The 27,974-nt window shown below is 35.9% G+C and overlaps 1 protein-coding gene across 11 annotated transcripts; it reads right to left on the minus strand.

The window, feature by feature from the left end:
• Nucleotides 1-2,161: 2,161 nt before the first annotated feature.
• LOC102597659 (putative acyl-activating enzyme 19) lies at nt 2,162-27,909 on the minus strand. Of its 11 annotated transcripts, none has more exons than XM_006354527.2 (17): nt 27,525-27,909; nt 26,045-26,545; nt 25,720-25,916; nt 24,221-24,424; nt 19,992-20,702; nt 17,450-18,099; nt 16,893-16,968; nt 16,730-16,816; nt 15,684-15,727; nt 13,127-13,235; nt 12,687-12,746; nt 10,417-10,501; nt 9,491-9,555; nt 7,713-7,772; nt 6,984-7,028; nt 3,197-3,306; nt 2,162-3,069 (listed from the first exon to the last, which is right to left on the minus strand). In XM_006354527.2, exons 1-17 carry the CDS (start codon nt 27,862-27,864, stop codon nt 2,847-2,849), a joined length of 3,567 nt encoding a protein of 1,188 aa, XP_006354589.1. In that variant the 5' UTR covers nt 27,865-27,909; the 3' UTR covers nt 2,162-2,846. The 11 variants fall into 11 exon arrangements, 10 of the variants coding, with proteins under 10 accessions (XP_006354589.1, XP_015167418.1, XP_015167422.1 ...); XM_015311932.1 differs by having other exon boundaries at nt 26,045-26,548; XM_015311936.1 differs by having other exon boundaries at nt 26,045-26,514; nt 27,525-27,613.
• Nucleotides 27,910-27,974: the final 65 nt, after the last annotated feature.

The raw sequence follows: 27,974 nt of genomic DNA on the forward strand, positions 1-27,974 counted from the left end.
TTTGAACATCGAGTAATGGGGCTTGATAGATCGTCGGATGTAGCATCAATGTATCTATCCATCCATCTCGTCTGTTGTATCAATGGCGAATTTGAGATTCCATCACTTTTGTAACCTTCATAACTCACCTCGTTCACCCAAATTCCTGAATGCCTCAACAAAATCAATATATTCATCTTGTATCAACAACTTTTTCGAGTTTTTTGAAATTATCACTTTTTTGACATTAATGGTTATTCAATGAAGAAGATGTAAATTTGAAATTTGTGAATCTGTTATCTATTGGGATATGGACGGATGAGAATCAATTAGGCGTTAATCAAGAAAATTAAAATAAGTAAAAATAGCTTTTACGTGATTTGTTCCTTTTTAAGCGCAACAAGAAGTTGTTTACAATGTATCGAATATAATGTATCCGGACGGTAGGTATGTATCCAGCTGCCTCCTTTTTTAAGGAAGTTTTGTAAATTGAAATTAATAGGGATAGGATGTAATTTAGATCTTATACTATGTGATTCCTATAATTTATACTATATATTTTGCCTAATGGGTCCAATTTGTGTAGTATTTCCTAAATATAATACACATAAATAAATAAAATCCGACCGTTCTCTGTTGTTGAACTGCCAAACAACCAACCGAAGACAGTACACACTACACAGGCAACAAGAGGCATCAAGCCATCAACAACACAACAACCAACACATAGAAAGACCAGAGCGAGGATGGAGGCGGAGTCTCAGTCAGACAGTCACTATGTCTACACTTGGCAAGTGACGAGAACGGAGGTGATGGACTATCCGACGAGTGTCGTGAGATGGGTCGACGAGAGTCATTGTTGTCTCGTCGAAATGTAAGTTGTGAGAGTGTAGTATTTAGGGAAATCAATTTTCAGTCATGGGAGTTTCAATTTAGGGATTCGGAATTGAGAATTGGGTAATTCACAAGTGTAGGAGCTACAGTGGGTCACTCCCAAATGCCAAATTGGGCCAAATTTTAATGGGCTATTGACATTGGATAGGTTGGGCTGTAGCCTGTAAGTGTAGTATAGTGTTAATGTATTAAAATTCGGTTTTTCGGTTAAATCGAATTAATTTTGTTAAAAACCGAAAACCGAATCGAATAACCAAAATTTTAAAACTGAAAATTGAAACCGACCGATCAAACCGAAACCGAAATTTAAAAAATTTCAGTTCGGTCGGTTTTTTCGGTTTGAACCGAAATATGCCCAGGCCCTAGTATTTTTTTAGTAGTTATAAGAAGACTTTTGTTGAAAAATTTAATTTAATTTAATTGTAACTTGAGATATTAAAATAGAACCGTGATAATATGGGAAGTATTCTTATGTCACTATATAAGAAAATATATATTTTTATATTAAAAAGACTCGAAAATGATATTTAAATTTATATAATTAATATATAGCTTTTCTAATGACAAGAAATAAAATGTTTTCATTTTCTCAAGATTTAAGTTTGGGTTCTTCACCTAGCTGAACAAATTAAGTTAATATTTTTTTGTCTCATTAATTATTACATATACCTATCACGTTAGTTCTAATTTTTTCTAATGTCGGTACAACTGTTCTCTTTTTTTTTTTTTTGTATGATGATTTTATTATATACTATTTTAAACCCAAATTTTCTAAATTAATTATTTTTGTTTTTCCACGAAAATGAATATTTGATTGAATTAATTAAAAGGATATTTTTATAGCTATGCATATGAAAATGTTTATTCAAGAAAATATTAGAAGTGTATGAATATTTATTAAACAAAGGATAATAATACTATTTTATCTTTTTATAGTATCCTACTTTTCCTGTAGCCTATAGGTCTGTTCTTCAAATTGGTCGTGCTACATTATGTAACGGTGATAAAACAATACAATCTGTCTAAACATTATATTCATCAAAACACTACAATACAACACAATCTAATATAATACCATACATTTATGAAACAATATATAACAACTATCCAAACAAAGTTGCTACATTATGTAACGGTGATAAAACAATACAATCTGTCTAAATATTATATTCATCAAAACACTACAATACAACACAATCTAATATAATACCATACATTTATGAAACAATATATAACAACTATCCAAACAAAGTTGCTACATTATGTAACGGTGATAAACAATACAATCTGTCTAAATATTATATTCATCAAAACACTACAATACAACACAATCTAATATAATACCATACATTTATGAAACAATATATAACAACTATCCAAACAAAGTGTATACCATACAGTTGGAAAGAAACTTGATTGTTATTCAGCAAAGAAACAATCATCAGGCTTTAACTGGAGCTTCCTTTTGTCATCTTGAAGCTGGATGGGAGAGCACATCAGTTGAAAGAGACTTGATTCACTATTTAGTCCTTCCAAACAATCTCTCGTGATATTGCATCAAGTATCTCCTCAGTTCTGCCTTCACAAGGTAGGAATAAGGTTGCATACACATCATGTCCCCCGAACCCCACTTGTGAGATTACACCGGGTATATTGTTGTTGTTATAACCTTAAGTTCCAATCTTGGTGATATAAGGAAAAATAAGCATATTCCTTTGCAAAGTGAGACATTGAGCCTTTCTCTCTGCAGTGTTTGACAAAAATCTCACAGTGCACCAAAAACCACGCTGCATCCGATCTTTTCTCAAAATTCAACATAGCATTTCCAGCATCAGAAGGATGCTCTTTGATTCTTCTGTCGTGCAAGGCCCAGATAATTCGCAGGAAACTTCTTTGCCAATAATTGATGCTTCAATATTGAGGAGTTTTATACTCCCATAGATTGAGCATGTGAATGATAAGATGTAATAGGTTCATATTGGTATTTCTTCTTGGAGTCTAATACAGTGCACGTAGTCATCCCTGCAACCAACAAATATTTCCCCACCAATCATCACAGGGGAGGAAAAGACATCTCCTCCAAGTTCAAACCTAGCAAATTCCCGCACCATATCACATGGTTGATTTTCTCCATCAAAATTCAAGCTGACTTGAAGAACATGCACACTTCCAGAACTGGAACAAACACAGACTAACCTGGTGGTAATGGCATATACACACAGGGATTAAGTTTCTTATTGACTTATTATAATCCATAGAATAATTCATTGCATGATCAATCTACAATTAAAAAAAGTTTAAAAAAATAAAATCAACAATATACCTTTGAGACAGGGAAGAATCTTTACATGACATTAGCAAGTGTTCATCAACGTAGGCAGATGAAGTAATTGGATGTCCAACATCATGCTTCCAGAATAAATCACCTTTTTCCTAGCAGAACATGAAACCTCATCAGTATGATCAAAGATTTCATACAATGAGCTTGGGACTTCCATGTTGGAGGTCTCAAGTTCGAAACCCCTTGCCAGCGAAAGCAAGGGGTTTGCCTTCTGGGTCGAGCTCGTCGCACCAGGCTTGCCTAGTGCGGTTTACCTCTCCTATGTGGTTTGCGAGCTATTGCATAGGAGCGGGGGTTTTACCCTGTGCGCACCCAAAGGGTAGCGGCTGCGGGTTTCTCTTGTCATAAAAAAAAATAAAAAAAAATAATATTAGACCATATCTCAATCTATAACATGGGGAACCTTTCTTTCTGAGTTATTGGCTACCGGTCTTATTGGTCGGGTCTAAAGGTCAATATCAGCCTGGCATCTCTAATAATAGCTCACATCATCTTCCACATGGTACAACTTGAATGATATGCATTACCAACCCATGATCAGGAAGATCTAGAACAAAACAGGAGGCTAGTAATTAAGCCTTGATTTGTTTACCTTCAGTTTGCTTTTACTCCGAGGATAATTTCTACTTCCATTTATACCACTGTTACTCTGAGGGATTATTCTGCTCTATTTTCCTATATCCCTGTTTGATTTGATAACTCATCAAACAAACCAAACATGTGGTTTACTTAGATGAGATGATCACACAATTTAGCAGGGACAAAAATAGAGAACCAGTGAACACATCTAGGTAAGACGGTGGCAGAAACCTGTAGGTAAGCTAATTTACTTTTCACACAAACGACCTATTATTGCATTTGCATGCATTCTCCTCACAAAGAGAATCTCGAAACAGTCTATTGTATTAAAAGATATGTAAACATCTCAGTTAAGGATTTTTTTAAAAAAAAGAGTAATGTACACAGATGCAGTCTGCAGACTGGGCAGGACCAATATTGACAGGAGTTCAACATAAGGGTACTGAACATTTGTATGGGGCAATGTAGTAACATGGAAAAGCAATAGATCTCACAGTAATACACAATAGATGGCTGAAAGTGCTTGTGACATAAAGCTAAGCATATTGATATTGACAGAATTTCATTAGTATTATCACAGACACTCTGGTTCAACATGACAAAGCTATTAGACAACAAGACAACAAGATAGTCATTAGTATTATCACAGACACTCTAGTTCAACATGACAAAGCTAAGCATATTGATATTGACAGAATTTCATAAAGAGAAGGTAGAATCTGCATGGTTTTGTATGTCATTTGTTCCTACGTTACAACAAATAAAAAATACTCTCATGAAGGGACTGTTTCAGCCTAACTAAGAGAATCTTGTCAGCATTTTGGACATGATTACTGATACCAATTTGAGGGGTAGTGTTGAATTAGAAATATATAACTGAGTTTTGAAAAATAAAATAGGTTCTTTATCTTGAAAATTCAAACTTCAAAATAGAAAGATTTCTTGATACAAGCAAGATCCTTTCTAAGTCTAGTTTAGCAGAATTTCAAGGTACCACTAGGATTAACAAACATACTTTGAAAAGAAGAAGAGGAGTATTAATTTGGAGCATGATAATTATGTAGTGTAGACACAGACACAATTCTCGTGTTGGACAGGGGGGCAAAGAAGAAAAGACAGAAAAAAATTGCAATTTGGCGTGCATGACACAATTATATAACTACAGGCAGAAATGCAGATTACACACTTTGTCAATTTTATAGGTTTTAATAAAGACCATAGATTAAAAAAGGCCTAACCCATCGGTGACCCCCTAAAGTTGGCAGCAATTTTCACTTAGACACTTTAACTAGGCTTTGTTCATTTTAGACACCTCATGTCAGGCTCACGTTGTGTCATTTTGACACTTTCTGCTGACATGGCAAAGTGAGTGTTATACACTCGCTATTGACGCGTGAGGGGCTTATTTAGCCTATTTTATTTTTTCTCTTCTTCTTTCCCATTTTACAACCACTATCTCTCTCATTATTTCTCAAAGCTTAAAGTACTTCAATGGAGGTTAAATCTTTTGTTATAACAAATTCAATTTAAATTTCCCACTGCAAGCTCAGGTAGATCCAAAAAGAAACAAGAAATCGAACCCATATCAACAACACCCAAATCATGTAAAGTTCACCCACAATAATCCTAAAGAAAAAGGTAAAAACAATTCTTCAAATTAAACGTATCCATAGTCTCAATTGCCCACATATAACTATCAACATCTCAAATTTCAAGTTAACAAAATTAGGAGCCAAAAAGATCCTAATTTTCATTATGTAAATGTTAATCTCACTAACCTTAAGCCCTAATTAAATTACAAATATCTCAAAATTAAAGAAAAGGAGACTCAATCTTAAAAATACGAACCATTGTTGTTATACAGTTGCGCCTCTTAACCCGAAATCAAATGAAGAAATGTGAGGGAAGGTGCAGTGAAGCAAACGGTTAAAAATCGGGTGAATATGGCCAAAAAAATCATGAAAAAAGAGGAACAAAACAGAGAAGATGACTGTGTGGATGTGGGTGTGACGGAAAAGACAATGAAAATGGAGGAATATGATAGAGTAGATTGTGTGGGTGTGGGTTTATGGCAGAAAAAATAAGGCTAAAAATAAAATAAAAATGGAGTAATACAATGGAGAAGATGACTTTGGGAAGCTGTGAGGGTGTTGCATTTTTCTTTAAATTTGTCAAACTATTTTATTTAATTTTTTTGATAAAAAGATCACATGTCATTTATTCATTGGTTACTTTGTCATATATTTTGATTCTTATTTTTTCTCTTTAATATGATAGACTTTTAATGAGTTGGCATGATATAATTGGGCATCTAATCCATGTGGACGCACTTGGTTAACACGCACTTGGAGTCAACATGTACTAGTGAAAAAAGTGTCAAAATGATACAATAGAGCCTGACATGAGATGTCTAAAATGAACAAAGCCTAGTTAAAGTGTCTAAGTGAAAATTGCTGCCAACTTTAGGGGGCCACCGATGGTTTAGGCCATTAAAAAATCACTACAAAAGGTTTAAAGAACTAACTCTGAATTAAGAAAAAAAAATTGTGTTTAATAAAATACAATTGTTACCTTCCTCGAAAAAAAAAAAGTTTGAAGTTCTAAAAGAAAGCAGCCAATATGCAATGTCTAACGCTAGCAGTGAACTCTCCTGTTCCTCTTCCATTTAATGCTTGGTTTCACATAAGGAAAAGGAGGTTTCGTCTTCTACGAGTTTCTCGCTGTATAAAATACTTGGAAGTTTGACGTGTTTATTTCCTAGGCAGACGAATACCTTCTTTCATTTTGGAATAGTGCATCTTAATTAATAGCAATCAGGTAAATGAAAAAAGCCACTTTTGATGTATGAATTCAACAACCCAAAAGTATCCAAAATTGAAGCTTAAGGTTGAAAGCAGAATACATATATTTTTGTAACAAGAATAAAACTCGAGAATGGCTGATGTGCAGGTGATTTTGGAGAAAGATGAGCCTAATGAAGAAAAGATAGAGATTAAGAAACTTTTTCTGACAGTTGGACAACAGCCAAAATTTGGTCTTCACTACCTTAAAAGACTGAGAAAGAACTTCTTCCGGATATTGTACACATTGGTAAGGAGAATGTGCCGTTAGCATAGGATGCTCTCTACAGTTAGTGAATAATGTCATAATCATATGTTGCACAAGAATAACAGAAGTTCAAGATCTTTACCAAATCAAAGGAGTAGACACTGCCATCTCTTGAGCAAACAAGCACCTGAGAGATTTAAAAAAGGAGAATATTCATTACACGCGAACATTCAGATTTTGAGAAGCTACTTACTGAAAATTAAGTAAGGTTTGCAAATGAAAAGAAAGGAATACTTAGGATAGAAGAAATACACTTGAGAGGCTTAACCGCCTAATTAGACTGATATTCATTTGGACAGTGAAACTTTAGGGTGAGTGCTAATGATTGAGCAGTAGTATGGTTTTTTCACCAACAGAAAAATAGAAGTGGACAAAAACTGAAAGTACTAATCAATGGAAATATCAAAAGTAGGTTAAGAAGGTTGACAGAGTCGTTAAGCAATTGGATTGTGGTTCATAAACTAAGGCCTTCAGTTAATGGTAGACATCCTACTACTTATTTGAGGCAGAAAACTGGGCAGCAAGTATGAAGGACATCAAGGGAAATTTAAATGTGACTTCTGGTATTTAAAGGAAAGGGATATCGTCTAAGCCCTTAAAATCTACAACATTGTGACTTTCATGCTTGTTCTCCTCACCAAAAAAGTTTGGTACATCTCACCTACTACACAAGATCAAAAGGGTAGGCAGAGTGATCCCAGTATGTGTATAGGGCTATAAGCTTCCTTGTGGATGGTTATCTTAACATAGAAGTTTGGTTGGATGTATCTGATTTATAATTGTAGAAGAAATTTTAGGGAGAAATAATCACCTGTAAAGGTAGCGCACGAGATATGCAGGGCCCAGCAAATATTGGGCCAGTTGTACTCACCTATTCCACAAAATTTTAATACATTAATAAATAAATAATGAAAATTGAAAAAAGATAAAGACATCTCACTGGAAATGGACAGATGTGCATCAACTAAAGATCATATGCCCAATTTCATTTGGTATTAAAGATCGTATTTATTCAATCAATCAGACTATGTATTCATACTCCAGAAGATTGTTTTACGCCAATTGTTTTTACATACACATCATCCTATTTACAGATGCTGTTATTCCAACCATGGAAATGAAAAAATGATCTTATCTCAGCTCTAAAGCATTGTGTTTCAGATCGTGTAAGAGGTAAGGTTGTTTGAGGAAAATTAACCTTCAAAATGAGAAGGTTTCATAGGGAAGGAATCAAAAGTTTTTTTCTTTCTGATAAGGTAAGATCTGTTGATGTAATCCAGCTGACATTTGAAAGAGTTTTAAGCGCCTTATCACGAAAGTGACCGAGCAAGCGAATGATGATGGTTCAGCCGGTAAGCTAGCAAGCTTACGAAATGAAGGAAGAGGAGACCCTTCTATTATAAGTTGAAAGCGAAGTCGATAGTCCTCGTATTGGTAATTATTATACGCTAAAAGTCTATATAAGATATAGAAGGAAAAATATGATAAAATTCAATAAATAAAGAAAAAGAAGAAGGCCCTCTCCTTACAGTCAAGTGGCTTTCAGCTCCTTTCCTTCTCCTCGCTACTGTCAAAATGTTGAATTTCTTTTTTTACATATTAAAAAATGTGCATCACATAGAAAGTAATGAACAGATAAAGTCCAACATAGCTTAGCTTTAGGCTCTAACAAATTCGCCACTGCCATGTTGCACCAAAAACTAAGCAAGAATATACATTTAGGTTAGCTTAAGTACAATTTAATTCTTGAAACAAAAGTTCTTTTTTGATGAAGTCCTAACATTCTTTCTTTCCAAAAGATCCAACATAAAGTGGCAGAAATGGTGTTCCAGATAGGAAGGGAAGGTGTTGGAACTTCTTTCCTATGTCAAGCAAGCAGGAATCCAAAAAAGTTCTTGGCATGCACAACTTAATGCTCAAAATGTTGAAAACCTAGTTGCGAAGTTGACAGCGACTTTGCAATGAAGGAAAAGGTGTTGGACATCTTCTGGTTCTTCCTTGGACAGTATGCAACGATTATTTATTGACTCATGGGCTGAATTGAAAGGCACGACTTGATATGATTAAGGGTGGTACTGGAAAAAGAAGCTAGGTGAGATGCAGATTATCTGAAAGAGGAGCTTGAGAATAGGTACAGACCTGAAAAGCAAGGAGGAGAAGAGGGCAAGTGGTAATGGGATACATAATGTTGAGCTAGCTCAAGAGTATCCTCCTAATGTGATAATAACATCATACTCAAGCTTTTCTACATAGAAAATAGATGAACGGATGGACCCAAGAAGCTACAGGAGTTCACAAGTGTTGTTATATTCTTTCGCCAAGGAAAGCTTAAATTTTTACTACAAAAGTTAGTTTACAAAGGTACAAAAGATATTCGGTGAAAATGATTCTGCAGAGTTATCTTTAGAATCTAAATGTGAATATTCATCCAGTTGTGTTTTGGTCATGTGGAAGAGCTGTTCTATATTTGGATTTGCCTCTTTCGTGCAGCTTTTAACAAGTTCAGTTTTACCACTGAAACAAACCCTCCTTTATATGCAATTAACAAGGTGGAAAACACGGAGTTCAATAAAATTAATGTTGTTCTACCTTCCAGACAACAGATCCCTCAGTATCCAGCGCAACAACACTTCCATCCACCATGCAACATATAACTGCAACACGACAAGCTAAGTTAAAATGTAATTGAATCTGAAACACACACCATAACAGTACATACTACCAATCATCTACAATTTGGACAATGATCCATAACATCATCAAAATAAAATCATAAGAAAAAAGAAAATCAGAATGTCCAATTAAAACTTTAAGACAATCATTGTAACCTTAGACCTTGATACACAGCTCTGGATGCCTTATACACCTATGTTTTGTATATCTCTAATACCCTCTACCACAGATAATCCAATGTAGGGTTGATATGCAGGCTAAAAGTCAGACTATGGGTGAGAAAATGGACCAGCCAAGTGTTGCCCTCTGGAAGCCCTCACATGTGAATATGGAATTCAGTATATCAACACCTTCTCCGCATGTGTAATCCAAATATGGTTAACATGGGGAAAATCCAAGCTTAAGGGTGTCAGAATAAGGTTATCAACGATTGCTCTGATAGAATGGAACAAATATCTGAAGATCCAACCAATATGTTAATGCACAGGTAAAGTAGCCTAATGCATTTATAAATTCCTTTGAATGTCGTTATAGATATCGCATGTTGTATATCTCTGACAAAGGTTATCAACATCAACAACATTTTAAAAAGCATGACACTAAGATCTCCTCACTGTTGATATGCTAAAGAGCCCACAAGTTGCAATTTAAATAAAAAACCGTCACAAACAACTAAGGATAATCAAAGGAAGTTGCAGTAAATTTTAATCTTTACCGAACAATCTAACAGAGGACTTGCCGTAGAACTGAATTTTAATCAACTCATTCTGCTAAATATCTAGACACGGACAAAAATATAACAAGCTAGAAATAAATTTGATGATGACACACAAAACAAGTACCATTTCCAGATGGAGGATTGACTGAAAGTGACCCAAATATAGGAACTCCAAACTCTTGTACCCATAGTTGACCAAATGGCAGAGCCTGCAGAGCGAAATTGTTTAACAGGCTTGCAAAGAAGAAAATATTGACAATATTACATAGTATAAGAAGGTAATGCCTGGACACATCAAACAAAAGTAAGCTTATGCTATTGATACCATGGAACAACGCATATCATCCCTTCCCTCTCCCTGATGGAGGAGTTGGCAAAGAAAATCTTACCAAAGACGGCAAGAAGGGTATTAGGTTAGAGAGATATTCTGTGAAAAATCCTATAATGTACTGAACTAGTATGCCATAGAGAAAAAGGGGAATTGATAAAGGTGCCATCATATTCAAGGCATACATATCTGATATATGTTTAAGCAATCAGACAAGCTCTAAGACGACCAATCTTCCCATCTGGTGATACTTTAACAGTAAACATCTAATGACATCCAACTTTAGTTTCACCACATGGTGAAGAAGTTATCTCTTAGGTACCATTACTATGTAGAGTAATCATCTCATCAACCACAGCCTGATGGCAAACAAACTGAGTTACCTCTTTTGTTACAGTTTGTATTGAGATAAATGGACAAATCCGCAAGTATGATATGATGGTGACACATGGTAATAACTCAAGAAATTATAAGTATAATAAGCATTTGCGAGTGCATCGATTACTTGTTGAAAAGCAATGGAAAGAGTAGGATCATCAGGAAAGAGCTCAACTGGTCTAGGAGATTATTATGCTAAAGCAGACAATGAGTCATTGGGATAGTTCGTAGACCTGTATCATTAGAAGAAACATTAACTAGGTTAGCAGGCAGGGATTTGATTGAGGTCATTTTTTATAGAACCGAAGAGAAGGAGTCTCTGGATAGGAAGATGATACCAGAGTGGAAGGAGTCATGGTAGTTTCATTTTGTGAATTTGGTGAGAGATGTGAAGGTTACATTAGCTGAGCAAACTATTGTTACAATAAAATACTCCCTCCATCCCAATTAATGTGACAACGTTTGACTTGGGACAAAACTTAAGAAAGAAAGGAAGACTTTTGAAGTTTGTGGTCTAAAACAAACCTTAGACATTTAGATAGCTTTTCTCTCTTGGTGTTTGGCTGAAAAACAGTTTTTGCAAAAGATTGAAGAACTTCTCCAAACAAGTTTTTCAAATATTTGGAACAGATACTGCCCTTCTGGTAATTGAAAAACATTTTCCAAAACGAGTTCTCAAAATTTTGAAACAATAGCTTCCCTGGTTGAGATTCTGAACAAAGTTGGTCAACCAAACAAACGTGGAGAAACTGGAAATGGGGGCTTGATCTGATAAAGAAACAAACGAGGACTCGTGTGCTGAAAAATGAAGAAATAATAAATTTGATTAAATGTAAAAACTTCATCCTATTCACATGCTATCATGATTCTACCTTTTACATATTCTTTACAACTACATGCACTTCTATCCTAATTACAAATTATTAAGGAATTTTCTACAATATCTTCAGATTCTTAACATCATACCTTTTGCGGAGAGAATCGCGAAAGCACAGGATGGGCCTTCCCTTCCTTTATGCGTGTTTGACTGGAATGAAATTAATATATTCCCTTTCTACTGAAAAATTAATTATAAAGCAAAGAGAAACATACATCTCCATATTGATAGCTTCAAGTGATATAATGATAAATCACGTTAATCCAGACTCTGCCAAGAGCCACAAAACAAAATGCCTCACATAATGGTGACAGTACTTCTGGTAAGGTCTTAACTCACATCTTAAAATGAGACCAGAGTGTACCATATAGATCAGAGGCCAAAAATGCAGCCAGTAAAATATTCAATTTTTTTCTACAGCTTAATACTAGCATAAATTATCTGCTTTTAGATGTTATATACTTTCTTGCTTTTTAATGACAAAAACAAGTAACTACTTAGTAACATATAAGGCAATATGACCAAGTGTATGGAACTAAGAAGATAGTATGAGATTTCTGGACACAAAGAAAAAAGTTACTATCACTAGTAGAAGATACGTAAAACTCTCTAACCACCAACAGGAAATAAAATTAATGTCAAAAAACACATTTGCCTATATATCTACAAAATATACAAATTGTTTCATGAGGTACGAGTTGCGACATGAGGAGGGTCCCAAATTACTTTTCTTCCACTGGTCCATCATTATTATATTCCAAAAGAAAAATAGAAAAGTGTATTTCAAAGATATATAAATACAACTCCTTACCCCGACAAATAGTGCTGTTACTCTGCCACTAGTGGATGCCACATAGAGTTTTTCATGCACCTAAAAAGATTTTTAAAGAAAAAAAATTAAGTACATAAGAAGAGCATGGTTGCTTAATGAAGGCAGTAAATCTGTGACTGGAGCTGAGATGTTGTACAATTGGCAAGGATAATTGTTCCAACAAAAGCATAAAATAACAGGCAAATATATTGTAATCTCCGATCAGATATCTGATAAAATCAATTTTATTGACATGGAAGCCATAAGATGAGGGGCAAAAGGGAAAATCATTCTCGTGGATCTCAAGGAAGGTTTTGCTAATGCTAATTATCCCTTCAAGAAATGTACAGCCACAAGCCCACAACTTCACATTTTCAAAAATGCCAATTATTTCCAAAAGAAAAGTAAGTCTATCCACAAAGATGGCCATTCAAAACCACCTCATCAAGTGCAGGTGCACCGAATATGCTACCGCCACATTGAATTTTGTAAGCACAGCAGTGATTCTCATAATCAAGGGCATAGAGATAATGGTCATGCGACCCACACCTGCAGTCAATTATATGGAGACAATAGAATGAGTAACATAGCTGCAGTAAACAAATGCTAATTGCACCAAGATGTCAAGAAACTTGGGAACTCCATCAACAAAAACCACTAGAGCACACGTATATCTATTTATTCTCTTCTATAATATTTGAATTTTGAGTAGGAAATTAATAGAGAAATAAAGACTTCTCTAAAGGAATAAGAGTGTCAGTATCAACATGTAAGGCTTCATAGTCTCATCCATATAGGAGCTTGTTTGCAACCATGTTGCATGGGCTCCTACCGGATAGGGATTACGTGGCTATAGTGTTTCATGCAAATCCTTGAAATACACTAAAAGGTTGGCTCATAACATCCATTAAAGAAAAATAATCACTATATAATAGTCTGCATTATTAATCAAGCTTTCTGTCACCATTTCCAAATCACTAGAGGTGGCAAAATCAAACCCACCCAACCCGCGCAATTGCCACCCCTACATATCACGCATAAATAGTAACAGCATAATGGCAATATAATGGATTATTTTATATAGTAAAACAAGATGAAATAAGAATACACATATTACCAAAACATAGAAAAGAACACCCTAAAGGTAAGCTATCTTTTTTAGTGTAAGGGTATCCAGTGAAATCATTATAGCATTGTTTAAGAAAGATTTCTAACATTTCTAGATTGAAAATGTGTACATATGTAATAATCATTAAAGCAATTTTTTTATTTTGGTGCCACAACATTTTTCTTAAGAAAAGCAAGGAAAAAAATTTGTGTGCTAGTTATTATGACATCCTTGGTAGATTTTTATCCAACAATAGTTATTCCGGTAACAAATGGGTGGTGTATACTCCAAGAGTATTTTATTATTAGAACGGAAAAGGTCCAAATATGCGCCATAAAACTTTGTGAAATGGTCCAAATTTGCCATCCGTCAATAGGTGGGGCCAAATATACCACGTCGTTACAATATTGGTCCAAATATGCCTTTATTTACTGACACGTGGGCATTTTTCACAAGGAAAAATGGTCAAATTTTCCCTGAACTATGCGAAATGGTCTATCCAGTTGGACCTTGTCCCTTATTGGAAAACAAATTTCTACCCATTTGAAGACGTAGACGTGTTGTGAGTTTGTAGTATTTTTTTTATTTTTTTTGATAACCGAGAAATCCGTCTGTGACCCGCCCTTTGGACCAATCACAGCCTTCTAAACTCGGTGGATAATGGGCCCGCCCCTCTACCCTTCTCCACTTAAATACCGGGCTTCGCTTTGCATGGTGTGGGGCTTGAATGAGTTTGTAGTATGATGAACTAAATGTTAGACGATAAATGCATATGCACTAAATAATCAGTGATTGTTATTGACCATATTATAAATCTGGTGTTATCGGCACACAGTTTGTCCGTGAAACAAACGACCTCTAAAAACTTGTTAATAACTAGAATAATATTGAGAGTCAAATTTCATCACAATGTCATTACCCGAAGAAGGGTGATTTTAAAAAACCAAAAAATGAGATAATAGCAATACTTAAGCGTTTAGAAAAGGAAAAAGAAAAAATTGGTAAACGATAATTATTAACAAAGAAAGAAAAAAAACAGCAGCAAAGATAAGCTATAGCAGACCGTACAGCTTCGCTGGACCATCTTCAACACTGCGTCAGAAAATAAATTGCACCAAATTTCTTCACTTCCTCTTTAGGTTTTCAAGACTAATGGAGCTATTAGTATTCTACAACGTCAACAGGTACTGGACTATTCAAAAACATTACCTCAATATGTACTATGTTGCTCGGACTCTTCAAAAATGTCAACGGGTGCGTATCGGATTCTCCAAAAGTAGTGTATTATTGGAGAATTCGACACGGGTGCAGCATCCAAAGTGAAGAGTCGGCACAACGTAGCCTCAACATGAGCCCTCCATAGTTCTATAGTCTTTGACAGTTTAAACACTTATCTTAAAGCACCAGGGGCTCTCAGTAATTCTAGGAAGTTAATTGGTGCTTAGACCATTGAACAGTGCAAACATGGGCTGACATCAGAAACAACGGAACCCAGCTGGTTCTATTCCCCCAGCTTTCCTGTGATAGACAGTCGCACTCAGTTGCTAATGCAACAAGATGAAATTGGAAGATGAGATCATTACAACATTGTAAGAACACATCAGATGAGGCATTTCATGATAGATAGAATTAAATGAAATCTCCAGAAAATTTAAGGACATCAAGAAGTCAATATAACCTAATGCGCATGCGCATCCTTTTCCTGTATTTAATGGTTTTCCCTCCTAAGCCCCCTTCCAAAAGTTGAAACAATGGACAAATATGCACTGACATGCCAAAACCAGAGAAGATATAGACAAGCTTCAGATATAGAGAAAATTGATAAGTTAAATGAACCAGTTACGTCAATTTCCTGCATGAAACAACAGTAGATGAAGAAAAGAAATTACCAGACCAAGTGCCTCTTCTTGTCAATGACTGGCTGTGATTTGACCTTAAAATTTCAGAGGTTGACCACAAAAATAAATGTCAAACAACAGAACATGGAAAACTCTAGTAAGCAGGAAAGAAAGCCAATTTCCAGCAGACTATCATGACTACAATCAACTACCTATTTTAATTAATCTTATATTGATCTACAATCACCACTGGATGATCAAGAGCCACCTCTTGTAATAACAAAAAGTCCCAACATATTTTAAAGGAAAAAGTGCACCTTTGGCACATAGGTTTTAAAAATGGACCTTCGGCTTAACTCTACCCTGAGAGCTAGCTCTAGAGGCGAGTATTGCCCAAGACAAAATATGGAGACCGGGGAATCCACATCCACCAATGTGGGACTCAACATTGCCTCGTGCACCCACGGCTAGTCATCTGGAGCATGGACAATATATGATGGGGGCCCAACATCGGGTAAACAATGAATTGGGATGAGTTTGGCTTTGAGGGTCTATAACTCAACCCCAAATGCTAGCTCTAGAGATGAGGATTGTACAAGACCATATATGGATACCAGGAAATCCACATCCCACCAATGTGGGACTCAACGATAGGTTTCAATGGTTGTTCACTTAAATACCAATTTTAGTTCACATGACATAGGACTCAAACTAGTGACCTAAGTCATAAGTTCCACGATTTTTGCTCGTTGAACAAGCTCTGGGGGCCTTAATTGTTAACCTTTTAAAGCATTTAAAGGTTGTTTTCACTAATTTATCTTTTATTTTGGGAACACCACTCATAAATTGACGTCAAACCTCTAATAATGCAAGCAATCCTCTAAATATAGTAGTAAACCTTGATCCCTTCACACTTCCTGGACATGAAATAATTCAAGGGAAAGAAATACGTTAGGGAATATGGATTCCTGTCGATCCTTCATTAACCTTAGATTTAATACTCTAATTTTATGGTTTTTTTCTATAGCTATCAAGAAGTTCAATAGAAAAAGTAATCAAGATACTATAACTTACTGACACAGTAAATCTAATCATACCTCTCCGTGTGTTTGAAAATTCCAACAAGGGATACCATTTGAAAAATTCAGAAAATAAATGTTTCCATCATAGCATCCGACAATAACCTGCAGGTGAAATCCCTTTCAGCTGATGTGAACCTTACAAACTAGAAAACTTTGACAGAAAAAAGTTATCTATAACCTGAGAAAAGTCATCTAGAATTGCTGCAGAACTCTCAACACGCCCTTGTAATTTGATCTCCCACAAAACAAGACCACTGAACACATTTTGCAGGGAAGTAGTACAGTCAGAAGAATTTGATTTTTAAGCTGTAAAAGTTGCATAAATATGAGATGATGTCAAACATTTGGTGGCAAAAAAGGAGTGTCACAATTATTGGCATAGAGGATGTATGTAACGAGTTAATTACATACGATTTGTATGCACCAGTGCCATACTACTGAACAATTGTGGTGATCTCACTAGTACAGCAAAAAGCTTTCCACAATGAAACCTACATGTTTAGTCTATGAGTCCATATTCTGATATTCCAATCCAAAGAGGGCTATTTTTGGGTCAAAGCATAGACCAAAAATTGTCTAATAGTGTATGTAGACTAATTGGACAGCAAATCCCATCCTCAGCTAAACCAAGTGGATGTAGGACTTAAGTGTAAGAAATTTGTCCTTCACACACTTATATCTTATATTTTCTTATTTTCTCAATCACATTCATCTTAGAGAAACATGAGGCATTACCTTGTTGCATCAATGCAATAGAATTTGTGGGAGTGAGCTCCGATAAGCAGATACACACTTCTTTCTTTAAATACAACTAGTGGTGATGCATCAACGCAAGACTCCATGTAGACCATCCACTGTTCTCCCATGAAACCTCTTTTATCACGTGGAACTTCCCAAGACAGCACCGAGTGGCAATTGTAACCCTCACAACCAGCATCATGCCTTATTTTGTTGCACCGACTGTAAGAACATGAAACCTGTGATGAAGTTGAATTATTCATATCTATTCCATTAGCATCGTTGGGATCAATATACAAATCTGAATCCGTTTTCAAACGTTTAACGGGATAATCACTGGTCAAGCTCAAAGAGGTACTGTTATCTACACCAGGCATCCAAGATTTATTAGAAGGAAGCTTGCTTTTTTCTTGCTCTTGCGAGTTCACTCCCACTAAAGCATCAGCTCTAAGTTCACGGCTAGAGGACACTTTTTTATGTTCAATGGCCTTCTGAAGTTTCAATGGAGTTGGAAAAGCATACAAGTCCTTCATATTAATTCCAAGATTATAGGAGACATGAGCTGCTAATAGAGAATTGCCACCCATCTCAAAGAAGTCATCATCAAGGGAGATCTTGTCAACAACCATCAGAGCATCAGAAAAAGCCTGTCCAATCAAAGTTAAAGAAAATGTAAAAAAAAAAAAACATCACCGTAAGGACACATAATACTGACTAGAGAACAAGTGACTCACGACAATATGACAGCACGTATGCATAAAATCATTCACTATTCAACAACTAACCTTAATAATGATAATGAGTCTGTTACTGGTCAACTTACGGGACCGCATGTAATGTTCAAGAGTAACAGTCAACTCACAGTACTATTTAAGGTCTACTATCCACTCGTCCTTTCCCATCGTTTAGTCTCATTATTTGTATACAGCTGAGTTACACAACATCATCAAAGCACACTCCAGAAGTAGATTTGGGGCATGCTTCAAGAGTAAACTGAAGGCTAGGCATTTTGGAGTCTGCCAGGCATGGCACATGCATGACACGTTCACTGAAGTGTCCCAGTTTGAGTCTAGAGCACCTCAAGGCATATATGAACCCTCTGCCACCCTTTTTTATTGGATAAGATAAATTCCCTCTTCTACCACCCTTTTTTTGAAACTGAAAAAAAAAAAGGGTGGTAGAAGAGGGAATTTATCACCCTTTTCCCAGCGGATAAATCAGCCATTAGATCTCTCCAGCTTCACCATATATTAAACAAACAGCAGGAAAGACTTCAAATTAGCAAAAGAGGATTTACAGCTCATTTCCCCCATGAAAACAAAAGAAGTATATTCGGAAAGCATAAGAGAAGGAGTAAAATACATCTTTTTCCTTTTAGAAAGAAACGTAAAAGACGCCTTTTTTGTTTCATCCATTGTTTTGGTGGTAAAGGAAGCATAGACAGTTGGGAGCTAGAGAGATATGTGTGGTTAGTCCCTTTGCACATCTTGTATATATTTTGACACATTCTCGGTGTGATGTAGACAATGGATAAAAGAACAGGTTTTCTGTGAATATCCAACTTGACATTCCCTCAGGTACTTCTTTATTTTTATTTCTATTTTGGTATTCTTCCAGTTATGAAATTGGGCATTCAGAATCCTTTACATATTACAATTTAAGGACACTTGCCATATTTATGCTTAACAGATACCAACGAATGAAGTTGTTTTAAAATATAAATAAAGGAATTTTAAAAAACGTGGTACGCATCGCAACATGATGCTATCGAGAGAGTGAAAGCTAGTCTTAGCCAGATAATAAATTATATCCCAGCTACCCATGTTGCAAGCCAGCTGCCTTGTTGTAAGAGTATAAATCAATAACAAAAAAGGTCATCCAGTTAACATGCTAAGAAACCCCTACGCGACAGGTTGTATACAAAAGGTAGAGTACAAAAGGTAGTTCTCTAAACAGAGCATTAGCTATACTGACTGAAATGTCATTACTGCCCACAAGTGACAGAAGACACTGATGTGTAATATCTTTTCAATTACTCTTTGGATACACTCTTTTATCAAGCTAACCACCTTTTGTAGAAAAATATCTTGATTAACTGAATAGTTGTTTCACTGGTCAGTTCTTCCACGGCCCATGCCCAATATTAAGCCAAACTACATAATACTCCCTAGGATCTCAGTTTATGTGGCACAATTTTTTTCTTCGAACACCGGCTAATAAATTGCTCAAAAAGGGAATAAACTCCCATGAAAAGGGAAGCATATAGTATACCAAAGACAACCTAACAACTTTTACCCACTTATATATGCAGCTATGAACTCTGAAGTCTACACGTGATTTTCCATCATATAGTGTGTGGTTTCACAGAATGCATGATCCAAATTAGGGCAACACTTAAATACATCTTATTATATTTAACCAAAAAAATCACATTCATGGGAAAACTTTGTACTGAATGAAAATCGAAGTAAAGATTGCTGCCAATCCCATTTCATAACAGAGTCACAACCCTTAATCAAACTGAAGTCTAGTAAAATACCTTTTGTATAACATTAATGAGATCGATATCTTGAGTTTCTTCAATCGCAATATGGTTACCTGCCTCAGACGCTGCAAAAGTGGCCAACATCTTGTAATCCACTTTCCCTGAAGAAGACATAGGAAAAGATTCAACAAAGTAGAAACGAGTAGGAATCATAGTTGGGGGAAGTTTGCTGGCCATCCAGCATCTAATTGTGGACCTGAAGACCTCAAGATTGTTTTCCTTTTGCTTGAGCAGTAAATATGCTTCAAGAAATAAATTATCTCCTTGAACGCAACGAGAAACCACAGCAGAATCAGCTACTTCTTGGTGTTCCCTCAGAACGCTTTCAACCTCCTCTAAGGCAATACGGTGCCCGCAGATCTTCACAGTGCGGTCTCTTCTCCCAATATAAACCAGGTTTCCATCTGAAAGCTTTCTGCCGAAATCCCCGGTTCTAAAGTAAACTTCATTTTCATCGTTCTTGCCATCAATTATTTCTTGATGTGATTCCACGTTATCCAATGGCAAAATAGAAGGATGACTAAAGTATCCAGAAGCAACACAACTTCCACCGACACATATCTCTCCCTCATCAGGAGAATTTTCTCCAATAAGAACCACTTCACAGTTGTCAATGGGAATGCCTATTGGAACACTGCCCAGAGCATCTTGCTCCAACATTGTGGGCAACCACTTGCAGTCGAAATATGTGCAGTCACCGGAAACCTATTTCATACATCAAAAATATTAATAAGACTACAGAGAAGATAGTGAATTCAAGTGATAGGTGACGTAAGCTACCTTTTTTTCTTAAGAGCAATCTTAAATTTGTATCAAGGTTGTTACTATTGCTTTTTAAATTGATAAAATTAAAGCTTGGTATGTTCTCCTTTTATCAATAAGGAAAATCAAGCTTGCTATGTCGTACAAGCTATTCCCAAATAACCATCACTGCGGAAGTCATGACCCAAGATTGAATTTAGATTCCTCCTTCAAGATGTGGTTGCATCACAACCACCCACTCGTTGAGGAACTGGTGTCCAGTAAGAGAACAGAAGTTATGTCATATAGTAACATAAAGGAAAATGTATGTGCTTTGTGCATCAACTCTTTCTGATTATGTGCCTATTTATACAAGCAGATACCAGGATTGAACTTAGATACCAATGAAATAAGAAATGAAGCTTTGAGTTACATGTAGCAGCCATATCCTCCTTCAAAAAGTGGTTGCATCACAACCACCCACTCATTGAGAAACTGGTGTCCAGTAAGAGAACATAAAGGAAAATGTATGTGCTTTGTGCATCAACTCTTTCTGATTATGTGCCTATCTATACAAGCAGATACCAGGAAGGGAAGGACAATTTTTTTTCTTTTTTAGATCAAGTAAGAGATTTCATTGATAAGAATAAGGTCATTTAGTTTATATACAAGAGATATACAAAAAAAGAAAAAAGAAAAAAGGAGAGACCTACGAAATATGAGGACAAATATTAAGTGATAATAACTGGATAAACAACTAAATCATTATCTTTAATGATAGGGAGAAAATACATTTGAGTCACAGTTGCTTTGTGCTTTTGAAATGCAAGACACATAATGGGTATTTATAAGAGTGAAAAGAAGTTTACGAATGAGGAAGTTCATGCATACACCTCCTCTCTTCAACTAATACAGTAATTTCTCAAAAGTCGTGAGCACATAGTATGTAGATGTTCAAGAAGATGATCCCTTCCGCTTTCAAGTGCTAGAACTAAATCGAGGAGCCTTCTAACCAAGAATTGTATGCAGCTGTTGATTGGTTTCTAAATTATCTCTTGTGAACAAAAATATGCACTCAGGTCCAGACCGACAAATGAGAAGAATGCAATAGTTAAAGAATGAAATGCACACCATAACATGAATAGAAATGAAATCATGAAATATAATGCTCTCCCAAGCCCACCATAAATTAGAAAACGAGATGCAGATGATACTTGGTTATTGAATGAAGAAAGTGTAAAATAACAATCAGCTAATCAGTCAATCAAACATGGGTCAATCTTCAATAGTTGAAATCAGCTATAGAGTGATCATTGTATCATTTTGATCTATTCAAGTCCATTTCATCCCAATACTACCTAAATAATATATCCTCCTTTTTTAGAGAAGTACTACTTAATAATCTGTCATTTTAAGGCAATTTAAGAATTCCAAAACTAGAAGTTCTCCAAGTCTCATAATAATCCATACTCAGATATAAAAGTCTCTAATCAAATTTAGTAGTACAAGCTTTGGCAATTGTTGGGATCATTCAAAGATTACTTAAATTAGTAAATTTGATCAGATTTAATTACCGTAATTGTGCATAGAATCAACAAAATACAAACATTTTATACACTTGTAATCAATATAAACTCCCAATCAAGCTTGAGCAAAAACTGTTAGAAAATGCTATACTTGTCCCTCATGGGTTGTGTAAGGGTTTTCAAAGGGGCATCCCGTGAAGGTTTGGGGTTGAATGATCAAGTCATTTATAACCCTTGCAAGTCCACTCATTTGCCGATTGAGCCTAACCACTTTCCCTCTACTCTAGTTCCATTCCTGTTGAGCCTTTTTGATATCTTTCTCCCTCTAGCAAACCACAATGAATTTCTTCTGATTCCCTATTTTTGTACTTGCCACAGAGAGTGTTACTTTGACCTTCCTTTCTCTGATGGTCGTCTTCGTCTAGAAAGAACTGACCAAGCAGTTGTATCTCTCAAGAATAGAAACTCAATATCTTTCCACTAACTTGAATTTTATTGATTCTAAATAATTGTCTACTTCAGACATAGTTAGTTATTGGAATTTACGGAGAGACAAACAATGCTAAGTTCTAGAGAATGAAGTGCTTCTTTAATTCACTCTCATCATAAAATGTCCTACAATATACAGAAGTTTCTCATCCAATTAATGCTTCCTGTTACTTTTGGACTTTATTGTGCTAATGTTACCAGCTGGAGAGTTGTTGCACCCAACTCTACTTGACCATGCCAAACTAGTTTCCTTAAAAAATTTGCAAGTTGTGCAGCCTATTCTTTTCCCAAAACACTTGCATACAGGGGATCCTCAAAGGTGTTCCAAACATTTCCTATAAATTAAATGAGTGGATAGGCTTGGCAAAAATCATATCTCAAACTCACAAATAAAGTTGCTCCATAAACATAACCGGCGTACACTATACAGAATGTATCTATAATCACACTAAAAGCATGGCATCTAAGTTTGAAAGGATCACCTCCATGCAATACTAACTATAATGTATAAGTTATGTGTAGTGATCAATATGCTGATCAATAAGTTGTTCATAGCAGCACCAGCCAGCTGCAACTAAAAATGAAGAAAACCAAACTCCAGCATAACTAACCTAGCAAATGAATTCTTTCACTAATTCTCACCTTTCTCTGTTTCTCTCTTTTCTTCTTTCTTCTTTCTTTTTTTTTTGCGGGGGGTGGGGGGGTGTTACTGTTTTGAGGCACTACAATTACTGCAATTGGAGTAAAACTAAATAAAGCTGGAAATTTCAAGGTCTCCAGGCTCTTCCTATGTGTTCCCAAAACCATCCTCTGTAACCTCCTTTTATAGCATGCATCCACCCCACCCCCTGCTAAGATTCCACCCCCATGATCCAGAGGAGGTTCGGGGAAGTGGTTGCAGTAGCTGATGGTGAGATTGTAGAGGGGCAATTCAACAAAGGGGGACAAAACCAGAGTGGCTATATCATTTCAATTCAACTTAGTTAACCGCATGAGTAAAAGGAGAGTACTAGCTCAAATCACAGATATTCTTTATGAGAGGTAAAAGAAATTCAATCAATATGGAAAATCTCCCATATACAAGATGTATACCAAAAAGTAGAGAGCCAGCATTAAACTCAGATCATCCAGCTTAAAGGCTATTATGCACGGATTACGGTCACAAGCACTAAAATTCAATAACGAACATAAGTTTCCCATCTTTCAACTCCAGACTAAAGTGATTTTATTGAGTACAAAAGTTGGTACAAATAAAAGGGTGAAGAAAATCAGCATCTTGTTTGATATGAGCAAGCATTACTCAAAGTTTCTCTTTTCAAGTGAATTATTATAACTACCAGAACACAAGTGACCAAATAGTAACTCACAACGATGGACATGGAGTCTTTTTTCCTTCCAAGTTATTCAATATTATAAGTTGTAAGGATATAATCAACCCAAAAATAAATCACACAGACAGAAATCTACCTCTGTGCTTCCATATATATTAAGAACAGAAGTCTGGGGTAGCAACTTGACCAGCATCTTCCACAGAGAAATATCAAAAATTTCACCACTTAGCACTAGAAGTTTTAAGGAGATCTGAGCTGTAGGATAATGCATGCTATGCAGAGCAGGAAGAATCGCCCTTATAAGAGATGGAACTGCCACGAGCCTGCTAATAGAATATTCCTGAAGATAAATGATGGAAAAAATAATGGAATTTTTTAAAGATGTGATGCTCTCATAGTATGGGAAAGAACAAAGAAAACGGAAAAGGTCCAAATTTCCCCCCTACTCTATCCGAAATTTTCATCCTCCGTCATACCTTGGGTCCATTCACACCCTTGTTAGAAAATCGTGTTGTATTTCCCCTTGACATTAAGGGAGCTCTAGCATGAAATGGGTGGACACCAGGTGTCAAGATACTTCGAGAAAAAGGTACAAATTTACCCCTCCCGACTATGTTTTCAATTAGAAGGAAAAAACGAAACTTTTCACCGGGGGAGGGGTAAAATTAAACCCAAAGTATAACTGAGGGCAAAGTTGCTCAATTTTAAATAATATAAAGACAAATCTGACCCTTTTCCCTAATGAGTATATGGCAAAATTGTCCTCTGCATCAGAAAGAAAGAAAGGTGGCTCAATTTTCAGTTTGCAAAAGATAAATCACGGACCAGCCAGAGAAGAGATTCAAGATCCAAGGCAGGCAGAGTAAATGCAAAAGAGAAGAGTAAAGATTCCCAACCAAGACCAGAGCCTGTTATAGAACAACCAGAAATCCATCCAATGAAGGTAGCTTAATTTTTTTTCAGTAAAACACACTATCGGTGTGCAGAAAACAACGAAGAATAGTCACGAATCTTTTTTCTTGCAATATTTGAAAATTTTCTAATCATGGATTCACAAAGTGAACATTACCCACTTGGACTTCATGCAATTATTACCAATAACAGTAATCTAGATTATATAATACCGAAAATTGAAAGAAAATAAGAGTTGTACAAGCACCCCTCCCCCGTCTTAAGTGTGTGTGTGTGTGTATGAGAGAGTGAGCGTGATGGTTTTGGTCCAGTAGTATTTCAGCTTATTGCAGAATTTACACCAGCCAATACAGAAGCTACGGTAAAAATAAATGGAGGAACTCATGCAAATACTAGATATAGAAGTCGAAAAAAACTGTAGAGGAAGTTAATTGATCACTGAAGCAATGACATGGAAGTTGAAGGCCGTAATTCATTTACTCAGATATAGATTCTACTAGATCAACAAGCACCCAATACTCTCAAGAGTCAAGACCCTTCCATCCGGCAGCACCTGAGTGAAAATTCTTGCTTTATGTTTGTAATCGTTAGAATAAGCAATTGGTTAATGGATAGGAAAGCCCCTACTGTTGTTGGCAACCAAATGAGAAAAAATTCACACCCTTTGAAATGCACTGCCAAGTAACAAGAAATTCAAAGGGTAAATAAACTGTTCACATATACCTGTAAGAGATTGACTACACAAAATATATTGTCCTTCAGCTGATTGAAAGGAGGTATGATCAATGTACAATTAGCAAGTATAGCTCCTAAAAATTCTTGCAAATGGTCAATGAAGCTTATGGATGTTTTGAAAAGAAGGATTTCTTCTTTTTGAAAGGGAAATGATCCTTGCATCCACAAGAAGCGGTTCAGAAGACCTGCAAGTGTATGATAAAATAAATTGAACTAATGCCTAAGTAAAACTGAACGATAAAAGCATAGTTTGTACGGTGACAATATAAATTGATGAGAAATGGTTAAACATTCTCAAGGATGTACAACTCACCTACTTCAGTACCACATACCCCCTTGGGTATTCCAGTGGATCCAGATGTGTACATCAAGTAGCAGAATGATCTCAACCTTTCACTTTCACAAGGCCATGCTAACAATGAGTCAGATTTTTTTCGGATGGCATCCTCTATAGACATATAAAAAACGGGATAACTGCCTTTATGAATGAGCCATCGTAATTTATCAAGCTGGTGACAAGTTCTGTCAACTGAAGATTCATAGCCCACAATAAGATCAGCTTTTGAAGAAGATATTACCGATAATATCCTTTCCTTTGGCCATGATGGATCTAACGGCATAAATGCTTCTCCGCACCTCAAAACCGATAGAACAGAAATAATGTACTCAACTGAAGGCTCCATATATATTCCAACTACTCTTGGGATATATGTTTTATGGAGAAGCTGTGTATACTGCTCTAAACCTCGATCAGAAGACCCTGCAATTAACTGGTCCTTGGAACTGCAGTCATTTGCAGTTTGATGCATATTAACTACTAGCCATGAAAAGTTGCAATGCCTAATTAGTTTACTCACAAAGCAATCAACAGCATCCGGAAGGATTCTATAAAACCAAAATATTTCAAGGAAATGGATATAACATTTTCACATTCATTTAGGAATCATAGTAAACACAGATTAAGGGAAACTATCTGAATTTGCCCTTGTGTCATCTGATTTTGCTCAATTTGCCCTCCATTATTCTTTTGGTCCAAAATCTTAGAGAACAATGTTCCAACTTTTGAGTACTGTCTATCATTAGACTCGGGTGGGAGCTCCGTCAAGGGCCAAAGGCAAAAAGAGACTTTTTTCCAAATGGCGGGTAAGATAGGACCATCCATTAACCTTTTGGCAAAGTTGCTCAATTTCAGATAGCACAGACCTTATTCTAAAAGCAACAAAAAAAAATTAAGAAGGTAAAAGTTATCTAAAGCAAAATTAGAAAGCCAAAAAAAAATTTAAGAAACTACCGCTGCAACATGCATAAGATATAAAAAAATCAAGAAACCAACATGCACAAGATATAAAAAATTCAAGAAACCACTGCTACAAACACGCACAAGATATAAAATATTCAAGAAACCACTTCTACAACAGGCACAAGATACAAAACATTCAAGAAACCACTGCTACAACACGCACAACATATAAAAATTCAAGAAACCACTGATACAACACGCACAATATATTCACATTCACCAGTACGTCGAGCCTTCGAGTGTAGGAAAGGTAACAATTAAGCAAGAATCATTCTCCAAACTAGACAAGATACAGATGTTCACAAATTACTACAGAAAGAAGAATCTTGGTTTACTCCATAAATAAATAAGGAAACAAAACTTAATCTTAATTCAGTAAAACCGTAGTTAATATCACAAATATCAGTAACTTACTCACACTGATCAACACCATCTTTTCTTCATCGTACCGTTAATTCATAATACCCCACTTAAAATCACAAATTTCAGTTACCTGCAGAGGGTTTCACAAGATTGGGGTCATCACCACCATCAAGAATGCATCGGAGCCGTGAACTAAGAGAATCAACGGCGGACAATATCTCGGAAAACGTGAAGCACTGATCACCTTCGTATACCGGGGGAATAACCGACTTTCTTTTGGAAGAAACAAACTCTTGAAACTCCTCCCGGGTATCTTGGTCGCCATTTTCACTGCAAGAAAGTCGAAATTCTTTGGCGATTTTGAGACCGCCACAAGCTTGTATGACTGCAATTTTGTTGGGGTTGTTCGTAGCAACTTTATAGAACTCATGAGATATACAACAAGTAGAAAGCTTATTGTGTATAACCATCTCCGAGGAACAAATTGCGTTTTCTTGGAGAAATCAAGAATGAAGAACAGTGAAGAAGCCGTAGCTGGTGTTATTATATATATATAGTTGGAAAATGTTGGGGAAAAGAC

The sequence above is a fragment of the Solanum tuberosum genome, unplaced genomic scaffold, assembly GCF_000226075.1.
Source record: "Solanum tuberosum cultivar DM 1-3 516 R44 unplaced genomic scaffold, SolTub_3.0 scf00173, whole genome shotgun sequence".
In the NCBI taxonomy this organism is placed as follows: domain Eukaryota; kingdom Viridiplantae; phylum Streptophyta; class Magnoliopsida; order Solanales; family Solanaceae; genus Solanum; species Solanum tuberosum.

What these genes read in the sequence shown, in the direction of transcription:
- LOC102597659 (XM_015311932.1), bottom strand. Translation starts at nt 27,864, where the DNA reads ATGGTTATACACAATAAGCTTTCTACTTGTTGTATATCTCATGAGTTC. An exon ending in TCATTAATGTTATACAAAAG is followed by an intron (nt 18,100 to 19,991) that starts GTATTTTACTAG and finishes TTGATTGGACAG; the next exon opens with GCTTTTTCTGATGCTCTGAT. An exon ending in GATTCTTCCCTGTCTCAAAG is followed by an intron (nt 3,070 to 3,196) that starts GTATATTGTTGA and finishes CATTACCACCAG; the next exon opens with GTTAGTCTGTGTTTGTTCCA.